Source organism: Marmota monax, unplaced genomic scaffold, assembly GCF_021218885.2.
Source record: "Marmota monax isolate L192 unplaced genomic scaffold, Marmota_monax_Labrador192_F-V1.1 WCK01_AAM20220418_F8-fsc00095, whole genome shotgun sequence".
NCBI classification, from domain to species: Eukaryota; Metazoa; Chordata; class Mammalia; order Rodentia; family Sciuridae; genus Marmota; species Marmota monax.
The window spans coordinates 1,480,859-1,493,163 of NW_026695244.1; the positions used below are offsets into that span (position 1 = coordinate 1,480,859).

At 38.7% G+C, this 12,305-nt stretch overlaps 2 protein-coding genes across 5 annotated transcripts in view; one reads left to right on the forward strand and one right to left on the reverse strand.

Moving 5' to 3' along the window:
* Kiaa2012 (KIAA2012 ortholog) overlaps positions 1-6,658 on the forward strand; it is a 115,204-nt gene extending 108,546 nt beyond the window's left edge. For 2 of the 3 annotated variants that reach the window (XM_058578148.1, XM_058578149.1), the window contains exons 19-22: positions 1,748-1,947; positions 2,569-2,741; positions 4,459-4,678; positions 6,428-6,658. In XM_058578148.1, the coding sequence (XP_058434131.1) occupies positions 1,748-1,947; positions 2,569-2,741; positions 4,459-4,678; positions 6,428-6,566 (732 nt within the window). In that variant the 3' untranslated portion in view covers positions 6,567-6,658. Of the gene's footprint in view, positions 1-1,747; positions 1,948-2,568; positions 2,742-4,418; positions 4,679-6,427 lie in introns of those variants that run through there. The other variant, XM_058578150.1, reaches the window with a different exon arrangement.
* The window catches only part of Sumo1 (small ubiquitin like modifier 1), a 31,442-nt gene continuing 25,166 nt past the window's right edge, over positions 6,030-12,305 (reverse strand). The window contains exon 5 of one of the 2 annotated variants that reach the window (XM_058578152.1): positions 6,030-6,062. In XM_058578152.1, the coding sequence (XP_058434135.1) occupies positions 6,045-6,062 (18 nt within the window). In that variant the 3' untranslated portion in view covers positions 6,030-6,044. Of the gene's footprint in view, positions 6,063-9,541; positions 10,395-12,305 lie in introns of those variants that run through there. The other variant, XM_046463064.2, reaches the window with a different exon arrangement.

Genomic DNA, 12,305 nt, shown 5'->3' on the forward strand with positions numbered 1-12,305 from the left:
TTCAGAGCCAAGTGATTATCCTGGACTTGGCCTGGAGCTCATCTATTACCTGTCTCCCAAGTCCAAGGAAATACCTTCTTTCAGAATCTGCTTATCTGTGGTACACAACAGCTTGTATACACACAACTGCTTCTACAAGGTGCTTTTCACAGAAGAGGTGTTTTGATCCAGAGGCTCAGATTCTCCTTTGGAGGTTTAAAGATAAAAACTGAGTGTGAGGAAAATTACTCTTAAAATTCTCTGTAGTTCACCAAAAAGAATGCCACATATATAGATACATCATTTCTCAGTAAAAACAACACAGCCCATTTTCCCTTTGCTATTGAAACATATCACTATCTCTTCCACTGAGATGCAGACACTAAACATCTTGTAAACATCGTAAGACATCTTATAAAACAAACAAACAAAAAGTATCTTTAAACACTACAAATGCACACATAGCAAAGTATGTGGTTAGCTTGCTTAAGTTTCATGTGCATATGGTAAATAATGTTGTCTCCTTTAACCTTTATCATACTTGTGAACCACATGTGATTAACCTCAGTTTATGGACCTGTGAGTTAAATGCCAGGGGACCAGAAATTGTACTATTGAATGGTTGAGCCAAGATTTAAACTCAGATCATTTAAATCCAAATTCAGGACTCATCACTATTTTAAATGATTGTCTATTTTATGGTACCATGTCTTCCAAATAAGATTTTAGACATTTTTTTCCTGTGTAGTTCTCAAACCCTCTCAGCAGCCTAGATAACAGAATTCTGCTCTGCACAACAGATGAAAATATTAATCTATGGGCAGAACTTTTCTGAGCCAGCTAGATCATCAGAATTTCTTAGATTTATTATCAATCCATAATACTGTCCTATCTCTGCAAAGGTAAAAAGCAAGGAGCTTTCACTTTGGGTTGGACACAGAAATCTCATGAAGAAATAGCCTCTAAAGTTCCCCTCACAGGCATACTTCTGAGTCAGAGGCAATCATTAGGGAGAAAAAGAAAACTACAATTGTCATGCAAACTGAAAGACCTATTTTTGAGAAGGTGGGTTTCTACTGATTAAATATGAGTCTGACCTCTCCATATCTACAATTGCCCATGGTACAATATCCCTACCTAGACCCTGTGGTTTCCAGCCAAAGCTTCAAGTTAAAAATTTTTGTTTTGTTTTATTTTAAACCTAAGGAGACCCTCTACCTAGAGATTTTCATTTAATTGGTCTTGGTGGAGCTCTGGCCTCCAGCCATTTTCAAAAGCTCCTTGGACAATTCTTTTTTTTTTTTTTTAATGTCTAAATTTTTAGTTTTTTAGGTGAACACAATATCTTTATTTTATTTTTATGTGATGCTGAGGATCGAACTCAGTGCCTCACGAATGCCAGGCGGGCACGCTACCACTTGAGCCACATCCCAAGCCCCTCCTTGGACAATTCTAAAGTGCACCTAGGATTGAGAACTCTTGAACCTATGATATATTGGGCATTATATTATTTCAGTGAATCCTGGTAACAGCCCCATGAAGATCACAATATCAGGACAATTAAATTGTGACCTCCAAATCCCAAGTAAGTGAGGAAGAGACTTGAATCTAAGTCAACTGGACCCCAGTGCTCAAGCTGGTGGTGGCAGGGCAGATGTGGCTGTGGTCAGAGAGTGGAGTCCGCTTCATGACTCCATCTCTCATTAGACAACACTGGCTGGGCTGCAGCCCCATCTGTTCCTTGACGGAGAACACTCTTGTCTCTTAGGCCCTCACTAAGAGGGAGCAGCAGAAGGTTTCCCAGGACAGGCTGCGAGCAGAGAGGGCTGAGATGAGGCGACTGGAGGTGGAGAGGAAGAGAAGGGAGCAGGAACAGCAGAGCAGGCTCCAGCAGGAGGAGCTGGAGAGAGCAGAGAAGATGAAGGAGGAGCTGGAGCTGGAACTGCAGAGACGCCGAGAGGAGAACCGGTAGGTCAGCAGCCAAGAGACATGGCTGTGTTAGAAAGTAGATGGAAAAGGCCTGAGTGGACCACCTCGATGGGCAAGGTTCAGAGCTGAGGCTCTTGACATGAGGCAAAACCATGTCTCATTTTGCTCTCTCCTCAGTTTTCCTTAGGAGCAACCTGGCCCAGGTTACTCAAGATAGATGTTCATGTACTCTTCTTGGAAGGCTTTGAGATTCAGTCCCACCAATATTCATTGAATTTTACCACACTGTCTGCATTGCACTAGGCCCTTTCATGGGCCTTAACTCTAATTTTAGCTTCACAATATCCGTGTGAGGCAGGAAACTCAAAATCTATTTTATAAGAATGGAAAATGAAGCTCTGAGAACTGAAGGTCTCTAACCCAGAGTGCTGAGCTGTGTACTGAAACTTCTAGGCTTCTCCTTCTAGGACCCTTATGTTCTTGCCTCTATCCTTCAATCCTGGCTTCCCTTGGAAAGCTAAGTCATCTCCTCCTTGGAAGGGGATGCTCCCTAGACACTGTAGGCTGCAAAGTCTCCCCAGGGGTACTGCCTGTTGGATTATCTCACCAGGACGCCCCAGTGTTTCCTGCCATTTTACTGACCATCTTGTGTTTTCTCAGCTTGAGGCGGCAGAGACTGGAAGAAGAACGGCAGCGGCAGGAAGAGGTGGAGAGAAAGCAGCGGCTCCAGTTGCAGGCAGCACAGGAGAGAGCCAGGCAGCAGCAAGAGGAATTCCGGAGGAAACTGCAAGAACTACAGAGAAAAAAGCAGCAAGAGGAAGCTGAGAGAGATGGTGAGGAGGATTCTTGAGCTCTTTCCTTGCCCATCTATTTGGGGCAGAAATATTTTTATCCCTCCTGTGGGTGTTCATTTATTTCTATCCTAGGTTTTCGTGTATGAATACTCTAAATGTATGAGCTATTTTTTTTCAAAGTGATTATTATGTGTGACTACAATGAAGTGATAATAGATGGTCAGAATATAAAAAGGACTGACTTGTGCAAATGACTCCAGGGTCCTGCTCCCAACTCAATAATCTGAACTGGGACTCTGTCCCTTCTTTTGCTCTTTCAACATTGTTTAAGAACTACATAAATTGGAGACACAACCTTCTTCCTTGCTTCCTTCCCTAGCAAATGAATAACTACAAGTACCTGGGTAGCTTTAGGGCATGCTTTCAGGTATTGCACAGAATCTCTTCAGCTTCACTTTCTAGAGGTAGTAACTTCAGCAGATGAAGCCATGGCCACCTCCTGGTCCTGGCTCTTTAAATGGGCCAGTTCAGCTACGTAGCGCCAACTTTCTCTAGACCCTGATCTGATACCACACTCCATCCCAACCCTGCTCCATACCACCCCATGAGCTATCCAGGCTCTGGAAGAATCTTCCACACAGACTTTTATTAGTCATCAATGCACTCTACATAGAAGGTGCTTGATAAAGGACTCAAATTGATAAACTAATTCCCAAGGTAATCCCCACAGAGGATGTGACAGCCTCATAGGCTTCAAAATTTCTCACACTGAGTCCTTCGAAATCAGATTTGAGAGTTGAATCAAAATATGGTTTTCCTGTTCTTGGCTTTTATTGAAGGTTTAAAACACAAAATGCCACATGACTACCTCTTTCTCACCAAGAAGCCTCCAGTGAAGCTAATTCTGTGGTGTAGCTGGCATCCTTGGCCTGAGGCCTGCCAGGCAAATCCCTGTTAATATCCCCTTTCCTTACTGATACACAGTGGGCACCCTCGCGGGCACTCAGACTGGGAGACTCATCTCATTCTGAGTCTGCCCTTACTGCGAGGTTGACCAAGGGAAGATTTTCATATGTAGTTTCTGCCTAGAGCCATGTCTTGGCTGTATTTCTTTCCCCTCTTTTTGCCTTAGGAGAAATAGCTTCTGTCTTCACATGGATGTTGTTAGCATGTCTCAGGTAGTTAGGGAGTGAGCTGAGTATCAACGGCAAATCCTTCCTTCTCCTCCTCTTCCCCTTCTTTTCCCTTCTCCTCCCTTACCTTGATTTACTCCTTCCTCTCCTTCTTTCTTTCTCTCCCCTCCCCTCCTTTGCTGAGAACCAAACCCAGGACTTTGCAAGTGCTCTACCCAACCCTTCGTTCCTTATTTCCTGAGGCCACAACCCAGACTTCAGTGAAGTTGGGGGCCTTCACTGTCCTAGAAGCCTAATTCTGCCGGTGTTGGCTCCACCAGGCAAGTGTGGTCCCATCTCCTGCCTTAGCAATGCCCAAGGATACGAAAACATGAAACACCTAAGTCCAAGGAACCTCATCTCAGGAAAGTATACTTGTGAAACACATAATTGACTTATTTTTCTCATGGAAGAGCATATTATGTTAAAAGAGCTCCTAAACTATTTCCTTTAATATTTAATATTGGTATATTATATTACTAGTAGGATAATAAAGACATACTTACATGGTAAAAATATATATATATATGGTTTTCCCCAACAGTGCCCTCTTGCTGAGCCCATGCCCCTTATGTATTCTGCAGAGGCAGAGAAGCAAAGGCAGAAGGAACTGGAAATGCAGTTAGCAGAAGAACAAAAACGCCTGATGGAAATGGCTGAAGAGGAACGACTGGAGTACCAGAGGCAGAAACGTGAAGCAGAAGAGAAGGCTCGGGCAGAGACTGAGGAGAGAAGGCAGAAGGAAGAGGAAGCAGCTAAGCTGGCTTTGGAGGAAGCCATGAAACAAGATCAGGAACAAGCCAGGTACTGGTATTTGGGCAATGATTGAGTAGGGGGATTGTTCAAGGGCTTAACTGCCTGGTGCTAGTGTTAGTACTGCAATTGCACGAAGTCCTCTTCCCACCCCTCAACCCCAGCCAGCATGGTTTGGAAAACTAAAACACAAAGAGTGATTCTTTGGCTGGAAACATCATGGGATTCCTTCATAGCTTACAAAACTTATAATAAGCTGAAATGGGACTTTAGAGACCATTAATCCGAATCTTCCGGTTTAGAGATGAGCAAGTCAAGTCCAAGGGCTGAGAGTATGTAGTTCAGTGGCACTACAGAGCACTTGCCTAACATGCTTTGGCCCTGTTTGGATCCCCACCACCAAAAGAGAAGGAAAGTATGTCCCAAAGAAGGGAAAGATCTTGATCAGGGCCGACCAATGAGTTAAAGACAGTGCCAGGATAAGATCTAAGACCAACCGGCTGATTATGAATCCACTGCCTTCCTCAATAAATATTTATTGAGATTATTGTGTAACTTCTGGACTCCGGGAATTCAGGAATAAGCAAGGCAGACAAGGTATCTTCCATGGCATAGGTCGGGGTGGCAAAACAGACTAAAAAAAAGAAGAAGAAGAAAAAAAAAAACCTTTATTTGTTTAAAGCTAGCAACAAATGCTATTCAGAAAACATTTAAAACATGTGATAGGATTACAGGAGCTTATTTCAGACTGTTTGGCCAAAGTAAGATATAAAGTGAGATCTGCAGGACAAGGAGTTAATCACATAAACATCTAGGAGGAAAATATTTCAGCAGGTAAACAGTAAGTGCAAAGGTCTGAACAAAGAAATGAGAATAAGGTATTGAAGAATAAGGCTATAATGAAGTTAATAGGGGACAAAGAACACTTCCAAATGAAGTCAGAGAGAAAGGCCAAGATCAAATCTAAAGAGAGCCTTATTAGAAGAAATAGCACCAAACTCCTTAAGAGCCAAGGACATTTTCCCCCTTTATTCTGCAATAGTGATCAATCCATCTTTCTGATAATAGGATTTGAGTAATGTGGTTTCAATACTCTTTTAAAAGTAGGTCCTCTGTAGTTGCTACACTATGTCCCTTTCTTAGTGAAAGCAACTAATAGTCATTCCTTTTGAGAATTATAAAAACCGAAGGGTAAAAATCAATCAATCTATCTTAAGGATAAAGAAGTACAATCCAGAAAATCATTTGATTCCAAACTAAACGGTAAACACTTCTCCCCCTGAAATGCATTTTCCACAACTTAAGCTGACTCTAAGACAATAAATACTCTTTAGAGGACCAAAAGAGAAGGCAGCCAGAACAACTCTTGTTTTAAGAATTTCCACTAACCTTGAGTTGTTCCTCTCCTGGATGTTCTTCAGATATTATGTGAAATCTACAAAATAGATCATTAGCAAAGCCTGATTCAGCTTCAGAAATATGGATTCCGTGTATCATAACACCAGGGTTGGGGTCATAGCAGCAGTACTGAGACCAAAAGCAAGCTACTGGAGCTCCAACTTTCCAAGAAAAGAAAACTGACAGTCATTGGAGGGGAAGTGGAAAATTTCACAAGTCAGCTAGTCCAAGTAGCTCACAGCAAGAAACCAAGTAAAGTACCAGACCAAGGGGTGGAGGCCCACTTCACCAAGGATTACAACTTAATGCCAGCTGACTTTATTTTACCTTTTATCAACTTATAAGGACAATTTCTAGGGTGATCAATCATTATTGAAATTGGGGTTGGGGTTGTCTCCTTAGGCAAAAAGCTGCTTTGGAAAAACATCTTCATTTCCATCGAGAACTACAGAAGGAAGCCAGAGGCCTGCAGTGGACACAGAACATTTCCAGACCATGGGTTTACTCTTATTTCCAGTTCCTACAAATACCCAGGCTATAAGGATAAAAGAAAGCTTTAAAAAAGTAAGTTGAGAAGCAGTGATGGAAAAAAGAGAAACTTCTTTTCATAATAAAGTTCCGCCCTCAGCCCAATTAGTTCCATTTCTCCTGGTTAACCTCAATCCAAAACTAAGGTCTTCTCTACTCCAAAACAACCATTCCCACCCTAACCTCTGCACCAGATACCTCATTCAACCCAATAAACCCTTTGCCTACTTAACACTTTATTTTCTCTAGACCCAACTAAATCCAAAACCTTTGATGCCTGGAACTGCCCATAATTCCATAATTTTAGTTTGAAACACTTTGTGTAGTCTTAGGATATTCAATGTATTTCATTTCAGCCAATGTATTTTAGTAGAGTTGTAGGTTAATAGAGAATCTGTAATTCGAATAATTCTGAATTAGCCAAGAGGAGCTAGTTCATTTATTTATATATTAAGAAATCCCAACATAAGGCAAAAACCATGATCTTTTAATCCAAGAATCCAAAATTAACTGTCTATTCAGAACAAAGTATGTTTGTGTTGGTCATCACTTGTTAAATGTTCATTTAAACAAGATGACCTTTTTGTGAATCAATTCTCACATGCCACTTTTCAAGTACTCAATGGCCACAAGACTACTGTAGCTAACAGCTAAGCGGTAGAACACTTCCAACATGACAAAAAGTTTTTGTTATTTTGATCCCTGAAAATTAACAAATCTTGAGATTTTGTTTCTGTGCGTGGACAAATCAACCACTCACAAAATTTTAATAATCACACAGACTCCAAAAGGAAGTTTTGAGGGGATAATTTATCTTAAATATTTTTTTTCTTTTCCCACCCTACGGTACTAGGGATTGAGCCCCAATCATTTATAATTTTTCAGACAGGGTCTTGCCAAGTTGCCGAGGCTGGCTTCGACTTTGCAATCCTACAGCTTCAGTCTCCCACGTTGCTAGGATTATAGGCATGTGCCATCACATCAGATAACATCTTTTTATATCTAATAGAACATCCCTTTTAAAAAAAAGTGATCTATCACAAAATCATCATTAAAAGTTATGAAAGAGCTTTAGAAACAAGATGTATAAAAGGATGTTCAATCAACCCAGAATCTAAACCTGCATTTTCTCACAAATTTCCTTTGACCCTACTCTATACTTCACTGTCCACAAGTGAAAAACTTAATATTCACAAGTTATTCCCTCTGATTTCTGATTAATGCTCAGGTATTTGCTTTCTATATGCATTACACCTCTACAACCCAGAAGTTAATTTGGATTCTATATTGCTAAATTATGTACTTGCTTAGATCTAATGTGTACTTCAACTCCTTGTTTTATAGAAAATAGCCAACATACTAAATAATATCACAGTGAATTTGAACACGTCATTTAAATTTTTTCTCGGGCTGGGGTTGTGGCTCAGTGGTAGAGTGCTCGCCTAGCATGCATGAGGCACTGGGTTCAATCCTTAGCATCACATAAAAACAAAATAATGTGTCCACCTAAAACTAAAAAAATATATAATTTTTTTATCAAGCTTGTTGACCCTATGTGCACAATCACTTCACTCAATATTAAGTACTCAATCAGATAAGAGTATCTCAAACAATTCAACCAAGAACATAAGTATTAACACTCAAGGAAAACACCTTTGTGGGGAAAATTATCATTACTGACTTTATTTTCTCCCTTCTTTTACATGTAGGATGTTACAGCCAAGCACCAGCTAATGTGGCTACACTAAATGTGATTCAAAGTCCCTTTCAAATATATTCTTATTAGATTCTTACTGTGAAGCACCTATTTTATCAGCACTACTTCAACAAATAAGCACATTTTTAAGTTGAACAGCAGAGTGCAGTGCATTTAGAAGAATCCAATAAACTAAAAACAAAATTACTTTTAAAGTAAGTTCTACTATCTAAACGTTGAGAGCCTTCAGATGTGTAGAAATGCAAACAAAATTAAAATATAAGATTAGGACTGAGGCTGGGGCTCAGCGGTAGAGCTCTTGCCTCGCATGTGTGAGGCCCTGGGTTTGATCCTCAGCACCACATAAAAATAAATAAAAATAAAGGCATTGTGTCCATCTACAACTACAAAAATTTTTTTTTGTTTTAAATATATATAAGATTAAATGCTCATGTATTCTGGATGGCTCTAATAGCCAATCAGATCTGTTATTCAATCTTGACAGAAACAACTCATAAAGATTCTCTAAAAACGGGCCTAATTCCAGTCACTAATGAATACAATGATAAAAGCCAGGAAGATCTAAATTACATACAAATAACTTTTCAGTTAGGGTCAAATATTAAACATTTTTAATATCAAGTCAATCTATTTTTCATCTAGTGACTTGAATAGAGTATATAAGCTATGATTGTTTATAAAAGATTGGTTTTATTTGCTCTTTTTAAGTAGTCAGATGACACTAGGATAACATGAAACTGGATTGTATGTATGCACAGATATACTGAATTCTGTATTCATGAGTTAAAAAAAAGAAGTTAGGCACTCTGAAATGAACAAACTAATATGGTATTTTAATTTTACACACAGTTTTATAGATTTAATATATAAAGAAATAAAAGGAAAATATAAACAAAATATACCAAACCTTAACTAAGCAGAGTTAAAGGGAACACTAAAATTATCAATATAAATCAATTTCAGAACTTTTGGCGTGCCCACTTGTTCAACATGATTGGGTAACTATCATATATATGCACCATACAGGAATATCAAATTTTTAAAAAACAAATCACTGAGTTTTTAAAGAGATATTTTAGCCTTAATTAAATCTTTGATTTAGAAGGCACTTCAATAACTTCCAGTGCTTCAAAGTCATTAACATCATCACTATACAGTACTGAAGAAATATTTGTATGATGTGCAAATAATTTCCAGTATTATGCAAGAAAACCTTATTTTAGGCATTTTCTTTTTTCTTTCCTATACAATTAAAATAAAATAAACATTAGTAAGGTTTTTACAAATATTGTTTATTTTAATGAAGCTGGTACAGACAATGTCCATTTAAAACCCATATCCCAGGCCAAAAGTACAAATAAAATCAAAGGAGCAGTGTTCGGTTGTATACACTTCTGCATGAATAACTTTATTAACTGCTAATGAAAATTAGAACTTTTCCGGGATCTTCTGACTTTTTTTTTTTTTTTTTTTTTTAATCTTAAAATGCTTTCTCTTCAGTGAAGCCATCTTTGGAGTTAGTCGTTACTCTCACCATGTCTGTTCGTCTTGACTCCAAAGCTGATATTCCTCCTCTTTTGGTCCAGACCCCCAGATTTTAAAAGTAGCATCAGGTTAAGGAAAGGTCATTTTCCCACAGTTCAGTTCTCTGAAAAACTTCCATCTCCCACTGAAAGTCACAGTCCAGGAGTGAAGCAGTCACATGCTAGAACTTCAGGGCCAACTGGAAAGTCATTATATAGACACTCACATTGGTCGATCTTATTTACCACCAAAAGCCTGAAAATGCACAGTCCTGAAAAAGGTGGCCTCTCTGTTTACACGTGTAATTTTTTAAAAGGAGAGGGCAATATGAAGGGAGCTGAGGTTTGATCACCAAAAAATCAGCACAATGAAAACAAACAATAATGAATAATGAGCACTAGAATTCAAATTACCAGATGTTTTAAAGAGATGGGTGCCAGTTCTCAATTCCATTTGAACACCACATTACAAAAGAACTATTTTTAAAAATAAAAAAGGATTGAGGGAAAAGAAAAAAAAATAAAAGAATATCTAAACCGTTGAATGACCCCCTGTTTGTTCCTGATAAACTTCAATCACATCTTCTTCCTCCATTCCCAGCTGTAAAAAGAAAAATGTTAGTAGAATATTAAAGCACTATTTTTAAACTGGCTACAATTATGTGGCCACTATTTTAAAGTGCAAAAAGATACAAAAATGATCTATACTTAATTATACTCTTTCTAAGATTAAGAATCCTGTTTCCTGGGGCTGCAGTTGTGGCTCAATCACAGAGCGCTCACCTACCACATATGAGGCACTGGACCACATTAAAAAATAAAGGTACTAAAAAAGATAAGGGCTGCAGGTGTGGCTCAGTGGTTAAATGTCCCTGAGTTCAATCATCCCTGGTACCGAAAAATTTTAAAAATTAAAAAATTTTCAAAAAAAAAATCCTGTTTCTTAATCTAAAGAACATAGAGGTATACCTTTACTTCTGGTTCTATGCCTATATAGTCATTCATTTTGCTCTGAGTCAATTTTACTTCCTAGTTTATTTACTATATAAAACTCAAGTGGGGCTGGGGCTCAGCGGTAGAGCGCTCGCCTAGCATGTGTGAGGCCCTGGGTTCAATCCTCAGCACCACATAAAAACAAATAAATAAAGGTATTGTGTCCAACTACAACTAAAAAATAAATATTTAAAACAAAAAAACCCTCAAGTGTTATTAACAGGTTAAAGAAGTTTTAAATCTAACAAGACATGTACTTAATAGTCAGATAAAGTTTGATGGCTTATTTTCTAAAAAGCATTTCACTTTTAGCTGTAATTACTGTAGAATTTCACTTCTTCCAAAAACTTGATTTCACTTTGAAATATATATGGTTTTAAGGCTGGGCACAGTGGCACCCACTTGTAATCCCAGCAACTCAGGAGGCTAAGACAGGAGTACTGTAAGTTTGACAACAGCCTTAGCAACTGAGTAAGACCCTGCCTTAAAATAAAAAGGGCTGGGAATGCAACTCAGTGGTAAAGCACCTCTGGGTTCAATCCCCAGTACCAAAAGAAAAGAAATAAAGGGGGAAAAAAAAAAAAAAAATATATATATATATATATGGTTTTAGTTAGAAAAATACTGCCTAAGGATTATTTCTAAATGGTTTGCCTTGTCACCTACAGTTCCTTCAAGTGTATAGCTATTATTTTTTTCAATAGTGATCACTCTCAATGCAGAAAGCTTACCTAGACATCTAACACTTATTTAATGTCTCCAATTTTACAAGCAAGATTTTTCAGCCCATTCATTTTTAATTCTTGCAGGGAAAAAGAGGATCTTCAAAATGCCTTTATAAGCCAAGGTTACACACCTAGAATCCCAGCAACTCAGAAGCTGAGACAGGAGGATCATAAATTTAAGGCCAGCCGTCAACTTAGCAAGACCCTCTCTCAAAATGAAAGTGGGGATTGTAGCTCAGTGGTAGAGTGCCCCTGGGTTCAATCTCTAGTACTGGGGGCAGAGGGAGTTAACATCATCAATAAGGAGCTTCATGTACTTTAGATAAAAATACATGTAATCATTATATAATATTCCAGTCAAAATTACACTGCCTGGGATCTAAGCATGAGGAAACAAACAAACCCAAAGTGAAGGGTTGTCTACAAAATAACTGCTGTGTAGTCTCCAAAAATGTCAATGTATGAACCATGTGTGGTGGTGCATGCCTATAATACCAGCTACTTAGGGTCTGGGGATATAGCTCAGTTAGTAGAGTGCTTGTCTCGCATGCACAAGGCCCTGGGTTCAATCCCCAGCACCACCAAAAAAAAAAAAAAAAAAAAAAACCAGGAGGCTAGGGCTTTGAGGACTTCAAGTATAAGAAGTCTGGGCAATTTAGGGAGACCCTGTCTCAAAATAAAAATTTAAAAAGGTTGGGGATATAGATCAGTGACAGATTGCCTATCTATGCAAAATGCCAGTTCAACTGCCAGTACTGGGGCGAGGGGCATCCCTCAACGTATGAAAAGACCAA